Source organism: Amblyraja radiata, chromosome 6 (assembly GCF_010909765.2).
Source record: "Amblyraja radiata isolate CabotCenter1 chromosome 6, sAmbRad1.1.pri, whole genome shotgun sequence".
Taxonomy (NCBI): Eukaryota; Metazoa; Chordata; class Chondrichthyes; order Rajiformes; family Rajidae; genus Amblyraja; species Amblyraja radiata.
The window spans coordinates 94,372,853-94,399,465 of NC_045961.1; the positions used below are offsets into that span (position 1 = coordinate 94,372,853).

A 26,613-nucleotide genomic window follows, 5' to 3' on the forward strand; every position below is an offset into this window, starting at 1 on the left:
TGACTAATTCTCCTGACGTATTGATTTAGTCAAAGAATTACTCGTTGAACTACAGTTGAAACTCGGAATATTCTGCGATAATTATTGAAAAACAACAGACAATAGACAATAGACAATAGGTGCAGGAGTAGGCCATTCGAGCCCGCACCGCCATTCAATGTGATCATGGCTGATCATCCCCAATCAGTACCCCATTCCTGCCTTCTCCCCATATCCCCTGTCTCCGCTATTTTTAAGAGTCCTATCTAGCTCTCTCTTGAAAGCATCCAGAGAACCTGCCGCCACTGCCATCTGAGGCAAAGAATTCCACAACTCTCTGTGAGAAAAAGTGTTTCCTCGTCTCCATTCTAAATGGCTTCCTCCTTATTCTTAAATTGTGGGCCCTGGTTCTGGACTCCCCCACCATCGGGAACATGTTTCCTGCCTCTAGCGTGTCCAAGCCCTTAACAATCTTATATGTTTCAATGAGATGCCATCTCATCCTACAAAACTCCAGAGTGTACAAGCCCAGCTGCTCCATCCTCTCAGCATATGACAGTCCCGCCATCCCGGGAATTAATCTTGTAAACCTACGCTGCACTCCGTCAATAGCAAGAATGTCCTTCCTCAAATTAGGGGACCAAACCTGCACACAACACTCCAGGTGTGGTCTCACTAGGGCTCTGTACAACTGCAGAAGGACCTCTTTGCTGCTATATTCGATTCCTCTTGTTATAAAGGCCAACATGCCATTCGCTTTCTTCACTGCCTGCTGTACCTGGATGCTTACTTTCATAGACTGATGCACAAGGACCCCCAGATCCCGTTGTACTTCCCCTTTTCCCAACTTGATACCATTAAAACAACTCAATGGGTTTGTTAATACATTCAGAATCCATAATACCAAGTTCCAGCACGACAGGTAAATAAAGCACACCAACTGATGCACTTCCTCAGAAGGCTTAGGAAGTTCAGCATGTCCCCAACAACTCTCACCAACTTCTACAGATGCACCGTCAAAAGCATTTTATCAGGATGCATCACAGCTTGGTTTGGCAACAGCTGTCTCCAAGACCGCCAAGAAATTGCAGCGAATCGTGGACGCAGCCCAGACAATCACGCAAAACAACCTCCCTTTCATTGACCCCATTTATACCACACGCTGCCTCAGCAAAGACAGCAGCATAATCAAGGATGAGTCACACCCTGACCATTCCCTCTTCTCCCCTCTCCTATCAGGCAAAGGGTACAGAAGCGTGAACACAGATTCAGGGACGGTTTCTTCCCAGCTGTTATCAGGCAACTGAATCATCTTACTGCAACCAGACAACAGCCCTGAACTACCAGCTACCTCATTGGAGACCCTTTTTGGACTTTCTTTGATGGGACTTTACTGGCTTTACCTTGCACTAAACGTTATTCCCTTCTCAGATGTTCACAAGTTCAGTTATTTAGTTATGAATGAATGACATCAATAGATGATTACAATCGAGCCATGCACTGTGAGTGGCTCGATAGTAATCATGTATTGTCCTCCGCAGACTGGTTAGCAGACAACAAAAGCTTTTCACTGTACCTCGGTACATGTGACAATGAACTAAAGTAAGAGAAAAGGCAAAGTGATTGAAAAAATGTTTGGGTAGCTCCAAGATAGCAAGAAAGCAGTCTGTCGACTTAAAAAATTGAACACAAGAAAACCAAAAGCATGAGATTGTGATATCCGGGTGGCAAGTGGGTTATATTACGATAAAGGTTCAAGCGCACTGAGAAAATCCCCTCAGCAAATCCATCCAACCTAACATCACTGATAAACTGGATGCCTTTCCTTACGTAACGATCACGCCATCTTTCCAAATGAACATATTCATAATTTTTTACAAAGTACCAAAACTAGAAAAGCTATTCAGGAAATAAAAGAAGCACAATTATATTGTAGAAGTACAATTATATCTATCTGAAGCATTAATCACATTCTAATTGTTAATTTACAACTTGTTCGCATTTGGTTATAAGCTTTAAAAGTAGAAAACTTGCCCATAAGCTTTGGCAGGAGTTTATCACGACTACAAGCTGTGGAAAACCACAGTCCTGCACAACAGCTGAATAAAGTCAGACACAGACAAAGCTATTGATGAATAAATGACAGAGTAACAACAAGATGGCAATTGATTGGGGATGATCAGCCATGATCACGATGAATGGCGGTGCTGACTCGAAGGGCCGAATGGCCTCCTCCTGCACCTATATTCTGTTTCTATGTTTCTAAGCAGTCTGTAAAAAGAGTCTGTAAAAAGAAACCACAGGAAAACCAAAAGCTCGAGGTGGAAATATCCTGAGTATGAGTTTTGGAAAAGCAAGTCCTGTCTATGACCTATGGAAGGAGCAAGTCGTGGCTATAAGGTCAAAAGGAATAGGAGTAGAATTAGGCCATTCGGCCCATCAAGTCTACTCTGCCATTTAATCATGGCTGATCTATCTCTCCCTCCTAACCCCATTCTCCTGCTTTCTCCCTATAACCTCTGACACCCGTGCTAATTAAGAATCGATCTATCTCTGCCTTAAGTATACCCACTGAACGCCTCCACAGCCTTCTGTGGCAAAGAATTGCACAGATTCACCACCCTCTGGCTAAATACTTTTCTACTCATCTCCTTCCTAAAATAACGTCATATAATTCTGAGGCTATGACCTCTAGTCCTAGACTCTGCCACTAGTGGAAACATGCACTGTGACCTATGGAGGGATCAAGTCCTGTCTACAAAAGGACAAAAAGTGCTGGAATAACCCAGCAGATCAAGCAGCATCATTGGCGATCATGGATAGGTGACACTTCAACAGGGGGCGCTGACCTGTGCGCGGCTGCCCAGCCAGCTGCTGTCTGTCTTTTCATCTTTTTTTTATTTTTAGTTAGTTAAAGTGTTTTTGTTTCTGGAGTTCTAGACTTTTTTATGTGGGGGGGGGGGGGTGTGATGGGGAAACTACCTTTCAGGGTCCCAACCTGGTGGGAGAGGCAGCTTTTCTCCGGGCTGCAGTTTCGACCCGTCCTCGCGGCCTACCAGCGGGCCTGGAGCGGCGTTTCCTGTCGCGGACCGCCCAGAACCACGGCTTCGGCAGCGGCACAGCGCTGGAGCGCTATCGTGGAGCGGGCGATGCCTTGCCTGGGTCGCCGCGCTGAAGCTCCGGCGAGCTGAGACCGCCGGGAACAACATCGCGGAGCTGTGGGTCTGAGGAGCGGCCAGCTGTGGGCGGCGGCGCCGAACTGTACATCGGGAGCATGGGATCTCGCGACGAGATCGCCAGTAGTGGAGCTCCAACCGGCGCGGCCTTGTTGGCTTTGGAAGCCGCGGCCTCCAGTACGGAAGCGGCCGTTCCAGGGTTCCCAAGCCGCTGTGAGGATTCTCCCGACGCCGGAGCACCATCACCCGGCGAGAACGGCCAGGAACATCGGGCCTCCGTAGAGGCAACTGTGGAGGCCTCAATTGGCTCGACTATGGGTGAACTGGGGTTGGGGACTGGACTTTGTGCCTTCCCTCATGGTGGGAGCCATTGTGGGGGGATGTTCTTTATGTTTAAATCTCTTATTAATGTTATGTCTGTATTCTTTCTTTATGTGCTGCATTGGCAAGAAGCATTTCACTACACCTAGGTGTATGTGACCAATAAATAACCTTTGAACCTTTTCAGGTTAAGATACTTATTTGTATTAACCAGCATCTGTAGTTATTTTGTTTCTACATAGTGGGGGTACTCTGGTGCTGGTACTCTGGTGCTGTAGAATGCATCTTGACCGGAAACATCTCTATCTGGTTTGGCAACAGCTCTGCCCAGGACAGGAAGGCTCTGCAGAGAGTAATGCATTCGGCCAAACGCATCACGGAAACTACCCTTGCAGGACCTATACACCAGGAGGTGCAGATCCAGAGCCTGCAGGATCATGAAGGACCCCTACCACCCCAGCATCGGACTGTTCCAGCTGCTGCGGTCAGGCAAGCGCCTCCGCTGTCATTCAGCAAAAACAGAGAGGCTGAGATGGATTTTCTTCCCACAGGCCATCAGGACTGTAAACTCTGATCTCACCAGGACGTAAATATTGTTGCATCTTCTTTTTTTTAATGTAAATACTGTTACTGTTCTGTTGTTTTGCACAATCCCGCAAGCATTGCCACGTTCATTTCACTGTACATCTTGTATGTGTATGTGACAAATAAAGTTGATTTGACTTGACTAGACTTGACTTGACTGGCTATGATTTGTGTGAGGTCCAGGTTTGTCTGCGGGCTTTGAAAGAGGAAGTCCTGCCGATAAATCTACAAAGGAACGGGTCCAGTGTGTGAGGGTTAGAAGGCAGGCTCAAGTATTCACATTTCAGTAGGAGGAAGCCCAATCTAAGTCCAAGAGATGGAGAGCTCGCAGTTACATTCTTTGGAAGAAGCATGTCCTGTGCATTACAAAAATTCTAAACAATGAGATTTGGAAGGAGCATGGGTGAATGTCTTACTTTTCTTTATAGTTTATTGTCATATATGACAAGTCACAGTGATATTCTAAAGGTATGCAAAGAGTCACCACCTAAAGGGCGGCAACTAAGCTACAAGTTTCCCATTTTAACACCAACCGTTTATAACACGTTCCACGTGTGGTTCCCCTCCTTGGGCTCCTGGAAGGAGCACCTTCTGCTGAGAAGCTTGTAAGGCCCCACCTACACTTACTACGGTCCAATGGACCAAGCACTGTTTGTGAAGTTTGAAATGATCAGGTCAGTGAGTTTTTGTGTGAAATGTGCCTGAGAACTGTCCAAGGTACTGAACCCTGTCTATGAGGTGGGAGATTGCAACCTTCACGTGGTCCGCCCTGTTTCGACGAATGCAATCAACCTGGCGTGCACAATCAAATAAGATCAAATAGAACAAATTGTCCTGCAACTTTAGGCTGTACACATCATACGCAAGTAGAAGAACCCCGTCTATGTGCTTTGATTAGTGTTTGCTTATTATTGTCACCTTTAAGGGCCTGTCCCATTTTCACGACCTAATTCACGCCCTTTTTTATTCGTGGACATTTTTCATCAGGCTAGAAAAACGCCCCGACCTACTTGATGCCACGAGTACCTACGACTAGCATCACGGCCTGCTTCGACCTACCTACGACCTCCTACGACCTCGTGACGACCATGCTGCAAGTATGTCAAGGGCAAACTTGACAGAAGTCATGAATTAGGTCGTGAAAGTGGGACAGGCACTTGACTGAGATACAGTGAAGATTTTTCTTTGCATGCTGTCCAGTCACATTTTGCAGATGCATACAGATGCAACACTGGTCCATATACCTCCTCCCTCAACTCCATGCAGGGAACCCGCCAGATCTTTCAGGTGAGAGGTTTACTTGCACCTCTTTCAATAATTCGGGTAGATGCACAGAATCTCTTGCCCAGAGTAGCGGAATCGAGCACCAGAGGACATAGGTTCAAGGAGAAGGGGAAAAGATTCAATAGGAATCTGAGGGGTAACCTTTTCACACAAAGGGTGGTGGCTGCAAAGAACAAGCTGCTAGAGGAGGTAGTTGAGGCAGGGACTATCCCAACGTTTAAGAAACAGTTAGACAGGTACATGGATAGGGCAGGTTTGGAGGGATATGGACCAAAGGCAGGCAGATGGGACTAGTGTAGCTGGGACATGTTGGTCGGTGTGGGCAAGTAGGGCTAAAAGGCCTGTTTCCACACTGTATCACTCTATGACTATGACTCATCTACTGTATCCGGTGTTCCAGGTGTGGTCTCCTTTCTATTGGAGACTTGGCAATTGTGGACTTGGTAATAATTTTGCTGAACACCTACGTTCAGTCCGCCTTGGCCTACGCGATCCACTGGTTGCCAAACATTTGAACTCCACTTCTCAGTCCCACGCTGACCTTTCTGTCCTGGGCCTCCAGCACTGTCAGTGAGGCCACAAGTAAATTGGAGGAACAGCACCTCATATTTCACTTGGGCAGCTCACAACCCAGCAGTATGAGCGTTGATTACTCCGATTTCAAGTAACTCCTGCATTCCCTCACTCACTCTCCTCTCCCCTCTCCCCTCCCCCCACCCACCATCCTAGTCATCATACACCTCTCTCTTGTTATCACGCCTTCCCAGCCTCATATGTTGGGTTCTAGCCTCCAGTTTATACATGATGATGCTTTTATGTGATATACTAAGATTTTATATGTACTTTACGATATTTTTTAATATGCAATGCATTTTTTATGTAATGTTGCCCCTTGTCTGGACCTCGAGTCCGTAATAGTTTATTATTATTATTATTATTATTATTATTATTATTATTATTATTATTATTATTATTATTATTATTATTATTATTATTATTATTATTATTATTATTATTATTATTATTATTATTATAATACACCCCTCCCCCGCCCCCCACTTCCCCCTCACCTCTACTTTCAGTAAGAATCTGCGCAGATTCCTAGAAAGGGAATACCATTACCATACATCAATGACTGGATCTCTTTATTTTAAAGCATAGAGACACAAGTCCCCTTCCAAAGCTCATTAGCAGGACCTGCTGTCTCAAGCAGGGTCCTATTAATGAGCAACCCGAATCATTCCTTCTCTCCAGAGATGCTGCAGAAAGTTATCCAGCTTTTTCTGTCTGCCTTCAATTTAAACCAGCATCTCCTACACTATTCCTACACTATTCATTGAATCATTTGCAAACAATGTCTCCTTGGTAGCACATACCACCATATTCAGGAATAGCTTCTGCACCGTAATAAGTCCACTGTATGGCCCGACAATATGCTATAGTGTCGTCCAGATCTTCCAGTCTACCTCACTGCAGACCCTGTACTTTCTCTGTAAATGTCAGGCGATAATGATGTCACATTATATTCTGCACGCTGTTAGTTTTTGTCTCTTGTCCAGAGTTGAGGAATCAGGAAGCAGAGGATATGGGTTTAAAGTGAGGGGGGGGGACAGATTTAATAGGAATCAAAAGGGTAACCTTATCACACAAAGGGAGGTGGGGGTATGAAACAAGCTGCCAGAGAAGGTAGTTGGCCTGAAACGTTGCCTATTTCCTTCGCTCCATAGATGCTGCTGCACCTGCTGAGTTTCTCCAGCCTTTTTGTGTACCTTAGAGAAGGTAGTTGAGGCAGGTACTATTGCAAGGTTTAAGAAACATCTCCACAGGTACATGGATAGGACAGCTTCGGAGGGTTATGGGCCAAACACAGTCAGGTGGGACTAGTACAGATGGGACATGTTGGCCGGTGTGGGCGAGTTGGCCCGAACGGCCTGTTTCCACTCTGTACGACTCCATATAAAATGACTATTTCTGAACAAGATCTTTCTCAGGAGTAGGTCTTAAAATGAGCTTTGGAAGATGATGAGGAAACAATAGTGTCAGATAAAGAAAGAAGAAGAGGCAACATTGGGAGAGATATTGGTGGACGGAGTTAAGGGAGAGGAGAAAGAGGGGAAAGAGGGGAATAAAGGGGAAAATGGAACTCAGGGGTGAGATATAAGCATGTGGCAGTGGGAAAAGAGCAGGGTGACTGGGTGGTGGGAGATATTTGGGGAAATGGGTACACGTTAGGGTAGGTAGGAGGGACACAAAGGGTGGTGAGTGTGTGGAACAAGCTGCCAGAGGAGGTAGTTGAGGCTGGGACTACCCTAACATTTAAGAAACAGTTAGACAGGTACATAGATAGGACAGGTTTAGAGGGATATGGACCAAAAGCAGGCAGGTGGGACTAGTACTGCCCTAATTTGACAAAAGGGCAGTGGCTTCAACTGACAATTTTGTCAAAATTGAGTTCTTGCTTGTTTTAGGGTATTTGAGATATGCTCGACACAATGGTGAACAAAATAAGCCTTCTCTGAGTACAATTTGAAAATATTTATACCAGAGAAGTAAGAAATTCCATCACAGAGAACTGAAAGAAAAACACGTTTTCCTCATTTACGCCTTTCTGTCAGTTGCTTCCTTTTGTCAAAGTAGGGCAGTATAGCTGGGACATGTTGGCCAGCGTGGGCAAGTTGGGCCGGCGTGGGCAAGTTGGGCCGAAGGGCCTGTTTCCACAATGTTTCACTCTATGACTAAGGCAGTGGAAAGAGGGCAAGGATAGCGGCGGTTATTACTTGAAATTGGAGAATTCAATGTTCATACCCTTGGGTTGTGGGCTACCCAAGCAGAAAACAAAGTACCATTCTTCCCGCTTGTGAGTGGCTTCACTCTGGCCATGTAAGAGGCCAAGGGCAGATATCTGAGGTGCGTTTTTTGTTGTATTGTTGATTGATTGGAAGATACTGCACGGAAACGGGTCCTTCAGCCCATGCCAGCCATCGATCACCTGTTCACACTCATTCTATATGATCCCACTTTCACATGCACGCATGCAACATGCCAGGGGCAATATACAGAGGCCAATAACCCAACCCCCCCTGCACATCCCCTCCTGGGATGTGGAAGGAAACCGGAGCACGAGGAGAAAACCCACGCAGTAAGAGGGAGAACATGCATGCTCCACACAGATGGCGGATTGTCTATGTTTATTTTAATTAAATCACAGGTTGTGGTCGGAATTGGGGTCGGAATTGAACCCAGGGTTCTTACTCTTTGAGGCAGCAACTCTACTAGAAATACGCGATCTCAACTGTACAAGTAATACTCGAGATGGCTCGCAAGCTCGGCGCCATTATAGGACTCGAAGGCCTGAGCTGTAGAGGGAGGTTGAGCAGGCTAGGACTCTATTCCTTGGAGCGCAGGAGGATGAGGGGTGATCTTACAGAGGTGTACAAAATCATGAGTGGAATAGATGGGGTAGACGCACAGAATCTCTTGCCCAGAGTAGGGGAATCGAGAACCAGCGGACATAAGTTGAAGGTGAGGGGGAAAGATATCATACGAACCTGAGGGGTAACTTTCACACACAGGGTGGCGGGCGTGTGGAACAGGCTACCGAATGAGATAGTTGAGGCAGGAACTATCGCACTGTATGTAATCTGGAAAATTGTACATATCCTGAAAGAATTGAGACTTGCCTGTAGCAAAAACAACATTGCGGGATACCAGCCTATACTCCACGATAGAAAACTGTGGTAACTCAATCTTATGTACTCCAGTCACGGCATCCTCTCCGCCCCGCCAGTAGAACTGAATGTCATCCGTGGTGTAACCATCTGAAAGTCGAAGGTAAAGAGGACATTAGTCACATGCATCTATCCATACTTACTCAGCAGACTCAGAGTTTAAACGCCCTGCAGTTCTTTTTGGAAGGACTTCTTTAGGACCTCGATAGTTTAGTTTAGTTTCGAGATACAGCGCGAAAACAGGCCCTTCAGCCCACCGAGTCCACACCGACCAGCGATCCCCGCACATTAACACTATTCTACACACACCAGGGACAATTTGCCACATACACCGAGCCAATGATCCTACCTACATGTACGTCTTTGGAGTGTGGGAGGAAACCAAAGGTCTCGGAGAAAACCCACTCGGTCACGGGGAGAACGTACAAACACCGTACAGATTGTACCCGTAGTCGGGATCGAACCCGTGTCTCCGGCGCTGCAAGCGCGGTAAGGCAGCTACTCTACCGCTGTGCCACCGTGGCCGCCAATAACAAGAGTACTATTTCATAACCAAGTCTGCAATGGGCGAAAACTCATGGGAGGTGGTTTTAAAACTCAATGACTCTGTGTCCTTCTTAAAGGTAAAGGTCACTAGTTTGGGAGATGTGGCCAGCATAACACAGGAAAATAATGACAATACATTTTGTTTATGGCATGTCCTGAGATCTACTCTAGTTTAAACTAGATCACATGATATTAACTATAAGGTTGGACAACCTTGGATTGTTTTCTCTGGAGCATCAGAGGCTAAGGAGAGACCTGATAGAAGTGTATAAAGGTATGAGAGACATAGACAGGGTAAACAGTTAGAACCGTTTACCCAGGATGGAAATGTCAAAGTCTTGAGTGCATTGCTGTAAGGTCAGATGGGGGAAAGTTTAATGGAGATGTTTGGGGCATGATATTTATTTTGGCATGCAGTGGTGGGTCCCTGGAATACATTGCCAGTGATCATGGTGGAAGCAGTTACGACTATGGCATTTAAGAGGATTTTGAGAGGCGGACATAGATATGCAGGGAACAGAGGTGATACGGATCACAAGCAAACAGAGGAAATGAGCTTAACTTAGCATCCTGTTAATAGAATCCTACAGTGTGGCAACAGGCCCTTCAGCCCGATTTGCCCACACCGGCCAACATGTCCCAGCTGCATTAGTCCTATCTGCCTGTGTTTGGCCCATATCCCTCTAAACCTGTCCTATCCATGTGCCTGTCTAATAGTTGCCCAACCATTTGGCACAGACATTCTGGGCTGTTCCTTTCTCTGCAAACTTCCCCCATCGGCACGGAACTGAATGAAACGCCCAGTGTTCAAACAGTACACTGCAGAGCATATGGATCTCAGCAATGTCCCGACTTTGGCCTTAACCTCCCGGCCACTGAGAAAGTCTCTGTCGGAGCCCGGGGGTGGGGAGTGATTCCTTTGACATGTGAAGTCATCCGTAGTAGAGCACACAGAACAAACTGCGTCCCAGTATTTTCCTTCATTCAGGCTGAATCTGATTAAAATGTGAGCATCGTTTGTCCGGCGTTATGGTTGAGAATCAGGCCACTGCCTAATCAGGAGCGATGAAGTGCTTACTGTTTTCCGACTCCCAGCTGCATTCTTCCCAAGTGGAGAAGAGATTCGCACAGCAAGATATTTTTAAAATAAATTGTTCGGAAGAAACATCAAAATGAGCTAATATGGACGATGAAATTAAAAAAAAATTGTTAAATTAGAGATTTTTAAAAATTGGGGTCAGGGGAACACCACTTGCTTAGAAAGGATCGCTCTAACACTATGAGTTGCGTAACATTACGGGTGACATTATAAGTCACTGTAAATGGCTCGATTGTAAGCATGTATTGTCTTGCTGCTGACTGGATAGCATGCAACAAAAGCCTTTCACCGTACCTCGGTACACGTGACAATAACCTACATTTTACCAGCATGTTGCCAGGTCTAGAGAGTCTGAGCTTTTGGAAGAGGTTGAGCAGGCTGGGTCTCTATTCCCTGGAGTGCAGGAGTATGAGGGGTGATCTTATATAGGTGTATAAGATCATGAGAGGAATAGATCGGGTAGATGCACAGAGTCTCTTGCCCAGAGTAGGTAAATCGAGGACCAGAGGACATAGGTTGAAGATGAAGGGGAAAAGATTGAATAGGAATCTGAGGGGTAACTTTTTCACACAAAGGGTGAATGGGACAAGCTGCCGGAGGAGGTAGTTGAGGCTGGGACTATCCCAAAGTTTAAGAAGCAGGTGGACAGGTACATGGATAGTGTTCAAAAGGGAACTGCAGATGCTGGAATATCGAAGGTACACAAAATTGCTGGGGAAACTCAGCGGGTGCAGCAGCATCTATGGAGCGAAGGAAATAGGCGACGTTTCGGACCGAAACCCTTCTTCAGACTGATGGGGGGTGGGGGGGGAGAAAGAAGGAAAAGGGGAGGAGGAGGAGGAGCCCAAGGGCGGGCGGATGGGAGGGTGGGAGGAGACAGCTAGAGGGTTAAGGAAGGGGAGGAGACAGCAAGGGCTAGCAAAATTGGGAGAATTCAACTCATGGATAGGACAGGTTTGGAGGGATATGGACTGAATGCAGGCATGTGGGACGTGTAGCTAGTGTAGCTGGGACATGTTGACCAGTATGGGCAAGTTGGGCCAAAGGACCTGTTTCTACACTGTGTCTCTCTGCGACTCTAAAGCTAAACGAATATTTGATCATGTTTCAGTGCTGAGGTGGCGGCAGCTGAGAATACTCACAGCTTTCTATCTCCAGTGTGCAGTTTTGTTCATCCAGTGGATATCTCCGTAGATCCATCATACACGCAGCTGTTGTTGTGATTCTGCAACAAAGCAAAAGGAAGGAAAAGGTCAGTGTGGAAGCCACACATATATTCCCGAAGACGTCAACTCTTCCCGTTTCTCCTAGTTATTGCCCGGACCCTTCCTCCCTTCAGCCCCCCACGGGGCTATGTGACATGATCGTTAAAGTTTACAGATACAGTGCGGACACAGGCACTGTGGCCACCGAGTCCGCACCGACCAGCAATCACCCCGTACACTAGCTCTAATTCTACACACACTAGGGATAATCTGCAATTTTACCGAAGCCAATTAACATACAAACCTGTACGTCATAGGAGTGTGGGAGGAAACTGGAGCACCCGGTGAAAACCCACGCAAGACACGGGGAGGACGTACAAACTCCGCACAGACAAGCGCCCGTAGTCAGGATCAAACCCGCGTCTCTGGTGCTGTAAGGCAGCAGCTCTAATGCTACATAGAAACATAGAAACATAGAAAATAAGTGCAGGAGTAGGCCATTCAGCCCTTCGAGCCTGCACCGCCATTCAATATGATCATGGCTGATCATTCAACTCAGTATCCTGTACCTGCCTTCTCTCCATACCCCCTGATCCCTTTAGCCACAAGGGCCACATCTAACTCCTTCTTAAATATAGCCAATGAACTGGCCTCAACTACCTTCTGTGACAGAGAATTCCAGAGATTCACCACTCTCTGTGTGAAAAATGTTTTTCTCATCTCGGTCCTAAAAGATTTCCCCCTTATCCTTAAACCGTGACCCCTTGTTCTGGACTTCCCCAACATCGGGGACAATCTTCCTGCATCTAGCCTGTCCAACCCCTTAAGAATTTTGTAAGTTTCTATAAGATCCCCCCTCAATCTTCTAAATTCTAGACGAGTACAAGCCGAGTCTACGAGTACGGCACTGTGCCGCTTGTCTTCTTGGGGCAGTTGGGGTGGCAGGAAGGTGCAACAGGCAGAGCTGCTGTTCAGAGAGCTGGAGACACGACTACCGATCCTGATCTCGGGTGCCATTTGTATGAAGTTTGCCGCTTGTCACTTAGACCACCTGGAGGTTCCTACCACATCCCAAAGACACGCCAGTCGTTGGGCTAGTTGGCCACTGTAACTTGCCCTTGCTGCGTGAAAATGGGATTAATGGCGGAGACGTGGGTGATGGTCGGTGCAGATTTATTGAGCTGTACAGCAGATCATGTGGCATGCTGTATGTGTTGTATGGAATGGACATAATGTGCTGGAGTAACTCAGCGGGTCAGGCAGCATCTCTGAAGAACATGGATAGATGATGTGTGAGATTCAGAACCATCTTCAGATGTTTTGATTCATCCCAACCCGCTTCATCACCTTCACAGATGCTACCTGAGTTCATAGAGTCATACAGTGGGGAAAAGGCCCTTCGGCCCATCTTTCCTATACCGACCAACATTCCCCATCTACACTAGTCCCACCTGCCTGCTTTCGTCCCAAATCCCTCCAAACCCAGCATATCTTTGTATCTCTATCCAGGCTTTTCACTATTTGATAAGATTCAACCAGGCAATTCTTCAGTTTGTCTAATACGGCCCAAAGAGTTTGTATTTCACACCAAGTTGGGTTCTTTGAGAGGTGTCAGACACTGTTTCCTATTGACTGTGAAGCATTTGGAGATCACAGTGACCTGATTCACCAGATTCTAATGATTCACCAAATTGGATTCCAGGCAGATGTACTGCTGACGTCAGTTGCATTTGCCTGGGTTGGACCAAGATTAAGGCAGGTGCACTCTTCAACCAGAAGGAGACCGTTTCAACGTGCACAGACGTGAGGAATGTCTTAAATATATCAGCCTGCATTGTGAACGACTTCACAAACCCTCTCCGTTGCTGAGGTTAATGGAACAATCCTCCGCTTCCATGAAACTCCACTGAGAGTAACAAAGATGATGCACTTGTGTTTAACAATGAAGGACACGGCCATGCATCATCCCGCAAACTTAGATTCCACAAAATAAATTTCAGAAATAGAATTCATGACTTCACATTTGAGGCAGCACAGTGGCACAGCTGGTAGAGTTGCTGCCTCATAGTGCCAGAGACCAGCGTTTGATCTTGACCTTGGGTGCTGTCACTGCGGAGTTTGTACGTTCACCCGATGAACCAGTGGGTTACTGCCCACATCCCAAAGGCATGCGGGTTTATACGTTAATTCGCCTCTGTGTATTACCCCCGGTGTGTATGTGGTGGATGCGAAAGTGGGATAAGATAGAACTGGTTGTTTAAGAAGGAACTGCAGATGCTGGAAAATCGAAGGTAGACAGAAGTGCTGGAGAAACTCAGCGGGTGCGGCAGCATCTATGGAGTCTGCAGAAGGGTGTCGGCCCGAAACGTTGCCTATTTCCTTCGCACCATAGATGCTGCCGCACCCGCTGCGTTTCTCCAGCACCTTTGTCTACCTAACATAGAACTGGTGTGAATTTGTGATCGATGGTCGATGTTGACTCGGTGGGCCCAGAATCCTGTTTCTATGATGTATCTTTCAATCAATCAATCTTTCAGTCAATTGAAGATAGACACAGTGCTGCTGTAACTCAGCTGGTCAGGCAGCATCTCTGGAGAAAAACGATGGGTGCCATTTCGGGTCAGGACCCTTCTTCAGATGCTGGTATAAACCAGCACCTCCAGTTCTTTGTTTCTATATTTTAATCAATTCAAGTTACTAGTTGGAGCAAGGTTATGGTTTATATTCTAAAATCTTTAAGCAGCGGTGCTATGTTCCACCCTATGCTGCCATCTAGAAGTTCACCGATTTGCAACATTTACCCACATACATGGAGATGATACGGGCCAAATGCGAGCAGGTGGGACTAGTGTAGATGGCACATGTTGGTCGGTGTGGGCAGGTTTGGCCAAAGGGCCTGTTTCCACACTCTATGATTATACAGGCCAGTTAACTCACAAGCCCAGGTAACCGAAGCATACGGAGGAAACCCATGCTATCACAGGGAGAACGTGCAAGCTCCACACAGACGGCACCTGAGGTTAGGATTGAACCCAGGTCTCTGGTGCTGTGAGGCAGCAGCCCTACTAGCCGTGCCACTGTGCTGCCCTATAAGAAGGATCTCGACCTGAAACATCACTCATTTCTTCGCTCCAGAGTTGCTGCCTGATCCGCTAAGTTACTCCAACATTTTGCAGTGTAGACCAGCATCTGCAGTTCCTTCCTACATTATATATAGGGGACATGACTTGAGAATTAAGGGACAGAAGTTTAGGGGTAACATGAGGGGGAACTTCTTTACTCAGAGAGTGGTGGCTGTGTGGAATGAGCTTCCAGGGAAGGTGGTGGAGGCAGGTTCGTTTTTATCATTTAAAAATAAATTGGATAGTTATATGGATGGGAAAGGAATGGAGGGTTATGGTCTGAGCGCAGGTATATGGGACTAGGAGAGAATACGTGTTCGGTACGGGCTAGAAGGGTCGAGATGGCCTGTTTCCGTGCTGTAATTGTTATATGGTTATATATGGTTATATTTGAAATATTGTTTACAGAAACATTCAAATTGTAAATGATATTGTAACGGAAAAATTATGTTACAGATGTTAATTAATAACATTTTAAACATTCTAATTCATTAAAAACCACAAGCTAATATAAATGATTAAAACTCATTAGGTTGCCTACTCTCCAGGCTGGCTACCCCAGTTAAATGAATGGGGGGGGGGGGGTGTTCTGATTCTATAGGGGTGACTAGATGTAATGCCAGGACTAATGGATGAGGGAGAGCCTTCAGGGTGATGCTGAAGAATGCAGCCATGCGCTCACTGCATCTGCATTTCATGTGGGAAAACAATACTGCAGCAGAATGACAAAAGTGGCAAACTCAGTCACTCAGTAACCCTGGGCTTTCATGGGGTCAATGCAAGGCCGGGAATTCTGAACATGGGGGACAAGTCAATTCGGAACAGAAACACACATCAAAGGGCTTCTCAATGAAATCAGATTCGACAATGCCAAGGGCTAGCTGCTCCAAGAGGTCGGGCACGTGGACCGGACAGCGGTGGAGTGGCGGTGGAGGACACCGTGGCTACGCTTGGCCAGGCCGATCCTGCAACGCCGCCAGGACAACGGGCCTTCATGGTCATGTGGTCATAAGTTATAGGAGTAAACTCCGCTAGTGACCCCTAGTCACTGGCAGCCAACCAGAAAAATCCTCCTTTATTGCCACTGTTTGTCTTCTGCCATCCAGCCAAACTGCTATCCATGCCAGTCTAGTATCTGCCCTTTGATACCGTGGGCTCTCATCTATTCTTTCTATACATAACTAAAACTATGATCTTGTTATCTTCCGGTTTGTGCGGTCTTTCTATTTGCGCAAAAACGGTTTGCGATCGCGCTACGATTTTCACCAGTTCGCTCACCGTTCTCCGTTACTGCGATTGTACCAAGTTTTGGTCCGATCGGTTGAATGTCGTGAAAGTTGCTGAGGTTTAAAAAAATCGTAAAATCCGCGCGTGCGCAGATCGATCCCTTCTCCTGCCGTTCAGCGCCGCGCGGATTAGTCTCTTCCCCTGTCACTCACCAGGACGGTCCGCCCCCTTCCCGCACCATTGCGTCTTTACTGAAGCTGAGGATGGCCGGCGGAGGTTTCCGACCGGACGTAATTTTCGGAGGGACCCGAAGCAGCCCAGCCCCGAACAGCCCAGCGCCAGAAACCCAGCCCAGCGTCGGAGACCCTGCCCAGCCCAGAGTTGAAGATCCAGCCCAGCCCAGCGTCGGAGACCCAGCCCAGCCCGGTGTCGGAGATGTCGCCGATGTCGCCAAACGGAAAGCGGAGACCCTGATCCCGGCGGAGGAGAACGACCAGCGACCAGCGCCTGCTGTGAGTCCCCATCGCACCACCAATTCCAGCCACTACCCCTCTGGTCCCCCTTGCTGGCTCCTCCCCCATGATACCCCCCTCTCGCCCATTGCTCTTCCTCGTCTTTTCTCTAAGCTTACCCCCCCCCCCCCACCCGCCCACATACACCTCTCCCCCCACAACTCCCCCCCAAAAAACACCTCTCCCTCCACAACCCCCCCCCCCCCTGCCCGTCCACACACACCCCTCCTCTCCTCCAATCCCACACCCCCCCCGCCACACACCCCACTTCCCTTCCCCCTCCCATCCTCCCCTCCCACCCATGAAGAGGAGGGGGAGGGAGTGCTCGGGGATGTGGAGTAATGAGCCGCGCCTGCGCTATTAGGGGCTATGGGTGAGTGGTGGACCCAACAGGTCCCATTTAGTTTAGTATTCCTTAGCAGCCTCACGTGTGGCACCTTATCACAACTTAGATTTGTTGTTTTTGTTAGACGGGTGGCCACGTGGAGCAGCGGTAGAGTTGCTGCCTTACAGCGCTTGCAGCGCCGGAGACCCGTGTTCAATTCCGTCTACGGCTGCTGCCTGTACGGAGTTTGTACGTTTCCCCGTGACCGCGTGGATTTTCTCCGAGATCTTCGGTTTCCTCCCACACTCTAAAGATGTACAGTTAAAGATGGAGGGAAGGAATGGATTTTGTTTCGGGTTGAGACCCTTCTTCAGGCTGATGTCAGGGGAGTGGGTGGGACAGAGATAGAATGTAGTCGGAGACAGTAAGACTGGTGGGACAACTGGGAAGGGAGAGGGGATGGAGAGAGTGGGAAAGGAAGCGCTATTTGAAGTTAGAGAAGTCAATGTTCATACCACTGGGGTGTAAGTTACCCAAGTGAAATATGAGTTGCTGTTCCTCCAATTTGCGCTAGGCCTCACTCTGACAATGGAGGAGGCCCAGGAGAGAAAGGTCAGATTGGGAATGGGAGGGGGAGTTAAAGTGCTGAGCAACCGGGAGATCAGGTAGGTCAAGGCGGACTAAGCGGAGGTGTTCAGCGAAACGATCGCCGAGCCTGCGCTTGGTCTCGCCGATGTAGAGCAGTTGACACCTAGAGCAGCGGTTACAGTAGATGAGGTTGGAGGAGGTGCAAGTGAACCTCTGCCTCACCTGAAAAGACTGTTTGGGTCCTTGGATGGAATCGAGGGGGAAGGTAAAGGGACAGGTGTTACATCTCCTGTGTTTGCGGGGGAAAGTACCTGGGGAGGGGATTGTTTAGGTGGGAAGGGGTGAGTTGACCAGGGAGTTGCGGAGGGAAAGCAGAAAGGGGTGGAGATGGGAAGATGTGGCCAGTAGTAGGATCCCGTTGGAGGTGGCAAAAATGTTGGAGGATTATATGCTGTATGCGACGGCTGATGGGGTGGAAGGTGAGGACAAGGGGGACTCAGTCCTTGTTGCGAATGTAGGGGGGGGGGGGGGAGCAAGCCTCAGGCCACAGCCTTAGAATAAAAGGACGTACCTTTAGAAAGGAGAAGGGTAATTCTTCTCCTTTCTAAAGGGTGAATCTGTGGAATCCACTACCACAGAAGCCTGTGGAGGCCATGCCAGTGGCTATTTTAAGGTGGAGATTGATAGGTTTAGAATAGAATGGAATGCAATTTATTGTCATTCAAACCTAGGTTTGAACGAAATATCATTTCTACAGTTTTTTACATTACAAAACAATCCAAGACCCACACTTAACACAGTTTACATAAACATCCATCACAGTGAGTCTCCAACATCTCCTCACTGTGATGGAAGGCTAAGTCTTTATCTCTTCCCTTTGTTCCTTCTCCCGTGGTCCAGCAGTCCAACTGCAGTGTCGAGGGGAACTGGGGCTCCGATGTTAAAGCCCCCGGCGGGCGATGGTAAGTCCTGAGGCCGTTTAAGCCACGCCGGGCGATGTTGGGACCCGGCTCCATGTCCCTAAACCCGCGATTCCAGCGGGAGAAGTCGCCGTTGCGGAGCTCGGAAAAGCGGTCTCCCACCAGGGACCTGCGAGCTCCCGATGTTCCCGTCCACCGGGTCTGCGGCCGGTGCCTCCGAACTCCAAAAGTCGGGTCGCAGCCGCACGCCACCACAGCTCTTCCCGCTCCAAAGTTGGCCAGCTCCGCGATGTCAGTTCCGCAGGCTCTGCAACTGGAGCCCTCAGGTTAGTCCCGGCCGGAGGTTGCCACCGGCTCCACGATGTTAGGCCCAACGACATCCGAGACCCGACAGGGAATAGTCGGGTCCCCGCACAGGGAAGAGATTTAAAACGGTTTCCCCCACAGCCCCCCCCACCACCCCCCACATATACACAGCTAAAAAAATAAAATAAAAATAACTCAAGACATACATTTAACAAGACAAAAATAAAAAAAGACAGACGACTGTAGTCGAGCCGCTGCCGCTAGGCGCCGCCACTGTACATCCGTACATGTTTGTGATTAGTACGGGTGTCAGGGGTGACGGAGAGAAGGCAAGAGAATGGGGTTGAGAGGGAAAGATAGATCAGCCATCATTGAATGGCGGAGTAGACTTGATGGGTCGAATGGCCTAATTCAGTTCCTACGACTTATGAACATATGAACTGCTGCCTGACAGCACCGGGGACCCGTGTTTGATCCTTACTACGGTTGATGTCTGTAAGGAGTATGTACTTTCTCCCTGTGACCGTGTGGGTTTGCTCCGGTTTACTTCCACAACCCAAAGACGTACAGTTTTGTAGGTTAATTGGCTATGGTAAAATTGTTGGATAATGCATTGGATAGTGCTTGTGTAGGGTGATCGATGTTCGTCGCTAGCACTCTCCTACACACTAGAGACAATGTTGCCAACAGGCCTGTTAACTAATAATAAACAGTTAAATGTATGATATTCAATTTTTATCCCAAGATAAGGGCCAAAATAATGAAAAATGATTTTGTTGAGAGAGTTGAGTGTCAAGAGAGTTTAATTGCCATCTGCAATCAAAAGGTACTGACTCCATACAGACAGCACCCGTAGTTAGGATCAAACCGGGCTCTCTGGCGCTGTAAGGCAACAGTTCATAAGTAATACATTCTTGCCATAGTACAGAGAAGGTTCACCAGACTGATTCCTGGGATGTCAGGACTTTCATATGAAGAAAGACTGGATAGACTCGGCTTGCACTCGCAGGAATTTAGAAGATTGAGGGGGGATCTTATAGAAACTTACAAAATTCTTAAGGAGTTGGACAGGCTAGATGCAAGAAGATTATTCCCGATGTTGGGGAAGTCCAGAACAAAGGGTCACAGTTTAAGGATAAGGGGGAAGTCTTTTAGGACCGAGATGAGAAAAAACATTTTCACACAGAGAGTGGTGAATCTGTGGAATTCTCTGCCACAGAAAGTAGTTGAGGCCAGTTCATTGGCTATATTTAAGAGGGAGTTAGATGTGGCCCTTGTGGCTAAAGGGATCAGGGGGTATGGAGAGAGGGCAGGTATGGGATACTGAGTTTGATGATCAGCCATGATCATATTGAATGGCGGTGCAGGCTCGAAGGGCCGAATGGCCTACTCCTGCACCTATTTTCTGTGTTTCTATGTCTATGTTTCTAATAGGTGAATTAGGCCATTCGGCCCATCAAGTCTACTCCGCCATTCAATGATCTGTCCCACACAACCAGAACAACAAAATTCTTACATGTTGCAGCTTTACAGGCATGTTGTAAATCTCTGGGACTATCTTCCCTTATATCATTGACTGTTTTCAAGGCTAAGTCCCTGGGCTCAAAGTGAATCGTTGGACGTTAGGACAGGCACGAAAATGGACATGGGACATGAAGGCTCGAGGGATCAAATGGCTTACTTCTGCTCTTGGTATCTGCGTGCAGCAATAAGTTTAAAATGGAAACATTGAACTGAATACCTCCAGGGAATGTGATAGAAGTTTGCTGTCATTGAGTCGCTCTATTTGAAGCATCTTCATGGGCCTTCCCCTGAGTGCTCTGCTTCCCGTCGCATCCTGATGTTAATTGGCTTCTTCAAAGTATGCTTTGAAGTAGGTGAGTGGCAGAAGAATCAAAGGGGTCTGATGATCATGTGAAAGGAAGAGTCACTGGGCAACGAGAGGGGAATCGGACAGATTCTAGAATCAGTGAGTATAGAAGTTGGGAGGTCATGTTACATAGAAGCATAGAAAATAGGTGCAGTAATAGGCCATTCGGCCCTTCGAGCCAGCACCGCCATTTAATATGGTCATGGCTGACCATCCAAAATCAGTACCCCGTTCCTGCTTTTTCCCTATATCCCTTGATTCGATTAGCCCCAAGAGCTAAATCTAAAGGGCCTGTCCCACGAGCATGCGACTGCATGTGGCAAGCACGACCAAACCGGAAGCGTGGGCCGGGCGGGGGTCGCACGGAGGTCGAGTGATCCCCGTACAGGGCCGGTCCCACCAGCATGCGACTGCATGCGGCGAGCGCGACCAAACCAGAAGCGGGGGCCGCACGGAGGTCGAGTAAGTGACATGAAGTTCGAGCCAAGTCCGCGGGAAGTTCGCACGTGACGTAAGGCGTCAAGACGCTGCGTACGGCGTCGAGACGGTGCATACGGCCTCACTGCGGCTGCGGGAATTTTTGAACACGGTCAGTTTTACGGAGCCCCGCACGATGTCGGGACCAGCTCCGCACAACTCCATACGGCTCCGGCGATCGAAGTGGGACCGGCCCCGCGAGGCCGTAGGGCTCAAGCGACCACGTTAGGTCGCGCTTGCCGCATGCAGTCGCATGCTCGTGGGACAGGCCCTTGAAAACAGTTGCAGTTGTACAAGATTTTGGTGAGGCTGAATTTAGAGTACCGTGTTCAGTTCTGGGCACCATGTTATAGGAAAGAGGTAGAGAGAAGATTTACGAGGATGGTGCCAGGACTAGAGGGTCTCAGGTATGGGGAGAGGTTGAGTAGGCTGGTACACTATTCCTTGGAGTGCATGAGCGTGAGGGATGATCTTGTTGAGGTGTATAAAATTATGAAAGGAATAGATCGGGTAGATGCACAGAGTCTCTGTGCCATCTCTACCATCTCTACCATCTGTGGCAGAGAGTTCCAGAGACTCAGTGTGAAAAATGTTTTTCTCATCTCGGTCCTAAAAGATTTCCCCTTTATCCTTAAACTGTGACCCCTTGTCCTGGACTTCCCCAACATTGGGAACAATCTTCCTGCATCTAGCCTGTCCAACCCCTTAAGAATTTTGTAAGTTTCTATAAGATCCCCACTTAATCTCCTAAATTCTAGCGAGTACAAGCGAGTATCCAGTCTTTCTTCATATGAAAGTTCTGACATCTCAGGAATCAGTCTGGTGAACCTTCTCTGTACTCCCTCTAAGGCAAGAATGTCATTCCTCAGATTTGGAGACCAAAACTGTACACAATACTCCAGGTGTGGTTTCACCAACACCCTGTACTGAGGATGATTCAGTTGCCTGATAACGGCTTCTATGAGGTTTCCCCTCAACCTCCAACATTCCAGAGAAAACAATCTAAGTTTGTCCAAACCCACCATTCTTCTCCCGGGACTCGTTCCAGACATTTACAGGTATTCCTTGATTTATCCATGTTCATTAGAATTCCTTAGGTGCTTTAGGGAATGCGCCATTAATTTACAAAGCTATTTTTCACTTGACGAATAGTCTGCTCTCGCTGCCCTTTGAATACACTAACCAAAATACCACCTTTCGCCCAGCCTTTTTGATTTATTGCACGTCGCTTAATGAAACATTTTCCTAGGAACACATTTATTTCCTAAATTTAGGAACGGCTGTACTCTAGTTGATGGAGAGGCGTAAAAACTTGGGATTTTAGGTTTCTGGGGAAATAGCCTTCATTTTAATTTAGTTTAGAGATACAGTGCAGAAACAGGCCCTTCGGCCCACCGAGTCTGCGCTGACCAGCGATGGAATGGAAAAGTTACACAGAGCAGCAGAAATATTTTTTTTCTCTCAAGAGTTGGTTGCACTTTGCTGTAAACATATCATATTTTTGCTGATGTGACAGGAAAACGTGTTTCCGTCACTGTTCATTATTTGTACTTTTTTCCTCAAGCAAACCCCAATGAGGTTAAAAGTGTTTTTCTAGAGTCTCGAACACATATTTGCAACATGGACATATTAGTCTTTCCAGATTTGATGGACTCCCATCTGATATTCAGCAGCTATCGCCTCTGCCACGGCACCAAAATGTTTTTTTACTCAACTCACAAAGGCTTTTAAGTGTGGCACGGTGGCGCAGCGGTAGAGCGTTGCAGCAACGGAGACCCGGGTTCGATCCTGACTACGGGTACTGTCTGTGCGGAGTTTGTACGATCTCCCCGGGACCTGCATGGGTTTTCTCCGGGATCTCCGGTTTCCTCCCACACTCCAAAGACGTACTGGTTTGTTGGTTAATTGGCTTGGTGTATGTGTAAATTGTCCCTAGTGTGTGTAGGATAATGTTAATGTGCGGGGATCGCTGGTCGGGACGAACTCTGCGGGCCGAATGTCCTGTTTCCGTGCTGCACCTCTAAGCTGAAACTAGACTTCCCATGTGATTGTGATAAAAGACAGACCAATCTAGTCTTTCTCGATGTCTCCCCGCCCTTTAAGATATCAACAGCATCATTCTCCTCCAACTCTTCTCCACCATCATCCAGTTTGGTGCAACTGAAGTTGTATTGACTTCATTCTTATCCAACCAGCCATAGCTAGAGAATCACCAGCAAAGGCTTCTTTTCCAAGACCTGAACCTTTCTCTCTGCTGTTCCTCCTCAGGCACCCACACTTGGACTTTCCAACGTCTCATTAATAATTGCCACTTGGCTAAATCATTTGGAAACACCGTCAATTACCGCATGTCCCCAAACATAGATTTGATTATTTTCGGAGCAATGGAAGCCTGTCCTGAGCTAACGTCATTACAAAGATGTTTCCTCAACTATGGTTTGATAACGGCAAAAAAAACTCATACTTAAATTCTGGAAAAAAAGCACCTATCCCAACGTTTAAAATGTGGACTACAAATATGTCGGAAATATTACATCTTGAGGAAATGAGACTTGTTCTAGCAGGAAAACCAGAACAATTCTTCAAGATATGGTCGTCTTTCATTGAATTATTACTAGTATAATATGGTGCAACACAACCCTGGAAAGTAACCGTTTTAGAACTGGGTGAGGGGCGTGTAATGTGTAACGTTACGAATTAGGCACATTCCCTTTCTTTATCTTTTTTGCATTTTCTTCTTATTTCCTTTCTTTTCTTAAGACCCATTTATTTTCGGGGGTTTTTTTTTCTACACTTCTAAGGACGCAGTCTATTTATCTAGATATCAATCATTAATCGTCACTTATTGCGCCCTACACATCACTACTATCCTCAAGCTTCTCTTTTTTCATTCTTTTTTTTCTATCAAAAAAAAGAAGTTGTGCATGAAATGTATTATGTTATATACCATGATTATTATGTATGTACATTGCTTCTAATAAAAATATTTTTAAAAAATTTAAAAATTCACGCATGTCCCATAGTCTTGGATGATTTTGTTAAAAAAGTGCTCTCACTAAATAGGACACAGTGGCGCAGCTGTAGAGTTGCAGCTTTACAGCGCCAGAGACTCAGGTTTGATTGTGACTACAGGGGTGCTGTCTGTGCAGAGTTTGTACGTTCTCCCTGTGACCGCGTGGGTTTTCTCCAGGTGCTCTGTTTTCTTCCCACATTCCAAAGACGCACAGGTTTGCAGGTTAATTGGCCTCTGTAAATTTCCCCGCGTGCGTAGGATAGAACCAGCGTACGGGTGATCGCTGGTCGGCGCAGCCTCAATGGACCAAAGGGCCTGATTCCACGCTGTATCTCTAAACTCTAAAATATTACGGAAAACTATGATCTATCAAATCCATCCCTTTTGCTGAAACTTTTTTTATTTTTTTTTTTTTTTTTTTTTTTATTTATTTATTAGAAGTAGACATATTATAAAATGTAGTTACATATTATAGTAAAAAAAACTTTTCATATACATCAGTCATACATTATTACCTTTTGCTGAAACTTTCTGTAATGTCACATTAGACAATGAAATGAACCTCAGGTCATATAGCTGTGGCATGGTCAAGGCTGTTTGCTGTAAAATCGGCCAGCATTACATCTGTTTCAATACCTCTGCTGCTGAAATGTTCACCACATCACTGTAAAAACTCCCTCGGTCTCTCTCGCTAACTCTCAAATTCCTGTCCACCCATTGTCTACGTACGCATTGACAACACCAACACAAAATGCTGGAGTAACTCAGCGGGACAGGCCGCATCGCTGGAGAGAAGGAATGGATGACATTTCGGGTCAGCACCCTTCTTCGGACTGATGTCAGGGGAGTGGAAGGTACATAGATAAGGAAGTGTATAGATAAGGAATGGTAAGGTGTGAAAACAGGACAAGGGGAATGGAGATCTAGGATATTGTAGATCATTGTACCCAGCACTAGCTTGACCACATTGACTCCTGGTCTCAACTTTAAATTTCTCATTCTTTTACAAATACCTCTCTGGTTTTCTTCCTTCTTATCTTTAATTTTCTCCAAACAGACGACCCTTGTGCCCCAACTTTTCATGGCTCGGATCACCAAACATAATTCCTCAATTGGTGGCATGTCTTTAGTTTGTAAAGGCTTTGAGCTCTGGAAAGGAGAGGGAGGGAGAGGTGGGGGAGGGAGAGGTGAGGGAGGGAGTGGAGGAGGGGAGGAGGAGAGGGGAGAGAAGAGGGAGAGTGAAGAGGAGAGGGAGGGAGTGTTGGGGGATGAGGGGAAATGAGCTGAACCTGTGCAGTTGGGGGTTATTGGTGAGTGGTGGAATATTGTGTTGGAGGAACCGGTTACGTTGGGGGAATGGGTGAGTGGTGGATTATTGCAACGGGGAATGGGGCCCAACGGGTCCCACTTGGTCTAGTCTTCCACTAAACGTTTTCCCCTTCATCCTGTATCTGTACACTGTGGATGGCTTGATTGTAATGATGTATAACCTTTTAGCTGACTGGATAGCAAGCAACAAAAAGCTTTTCATTGTACCTTGGTACACATGACAATAGTTTAGTTTAGTTTAAGGAGACAGCGCGGAAACAGGCCCTTCGGCCCACCGAGTTCACATCGACCCTCGATCCCTGCACTCTACCACTATCCTACATACACGGGGGGGCAATTTACAATTTTACTGAAGCCAATTAACCTACAAACCTGTACGTCTCTAGAGTGCGGGAGGAAACCGGAGATCCCAGACAAGACCCACGCAGGTCACGGGGTGAACGTCCAAACTGCGGACAGGTAGCACCTGCAGTCAGGATCGAATCCAGGTCTGTGGCGCTGTTATGCCCCTGTCCCACTTAGGAAACCTGAACGGAAACCTCTGGAGACTTTGCGCCCCACCCAAGGTTTCCGTGCGATTCCCGGAGGTTGCAGGTGGTTGCCGGAGGTTGCAGGTAGTGGGAGCAGGTAGGGAGACTGACAAAAACCTCCGGATTGTTCCCGATGTTGGGGAAGTCCAGAACAAGGGGTCACAGTTTAAGGATAAGGGGGAAATCTTTTAGGACCGAGATGAGGAAAACATTTTTCACACAGAGAGTGGTGAATCTGTGGAATTCTCTGCCACAGAAGGTAGTTGAGGCCAGTTTATTGGCTATATTTAAGAGGGAGTTAGATGTGGCCCTTGTGGCTAAAGGGATCAGGGGGTATGGAGAGAAGGCAGGTACAGGATACGGAGTTGGATGATCAGCCATGATCATATCGAATGGCGGTGCAGGCTCGAAGGGCCGAATGGCCTACTCCTGCACCTATTTTCTATGTTTCTATGTTTCTATGGAAACCTC

At 47.2% G+C, this 26,613-nt stretch overlaps 1 protein-coding gene across 1 annotated transcript in view; it reads right to left on the minus strand.

Annotated features, from left to right (window-relative positions):
- Nucleotides 1-26,613, minus strand: part of gabrb3 (gamma-aminobutyric acid type A receptor subunit beta3) — a 345,776-nt gene that overhangs the window by 41,193 nt on the left and 277,970 nt on the right. The window contains exons 5-6 of the mRNA XM_033023257.1: nt 11,861-11,943; nt 9,026-9,163 (exon numbers count right to left, since the gene is read on the minus strand). Coding sequence (XP_032879148.1) covers nt 9,026-9,163; nt 11,861-11,943 — 221 coding nt within the window. The remainder of the gene's footprint in view (nt 1-9,025; nt 9,164-11,860; nt 11,944-26,613) is intronic.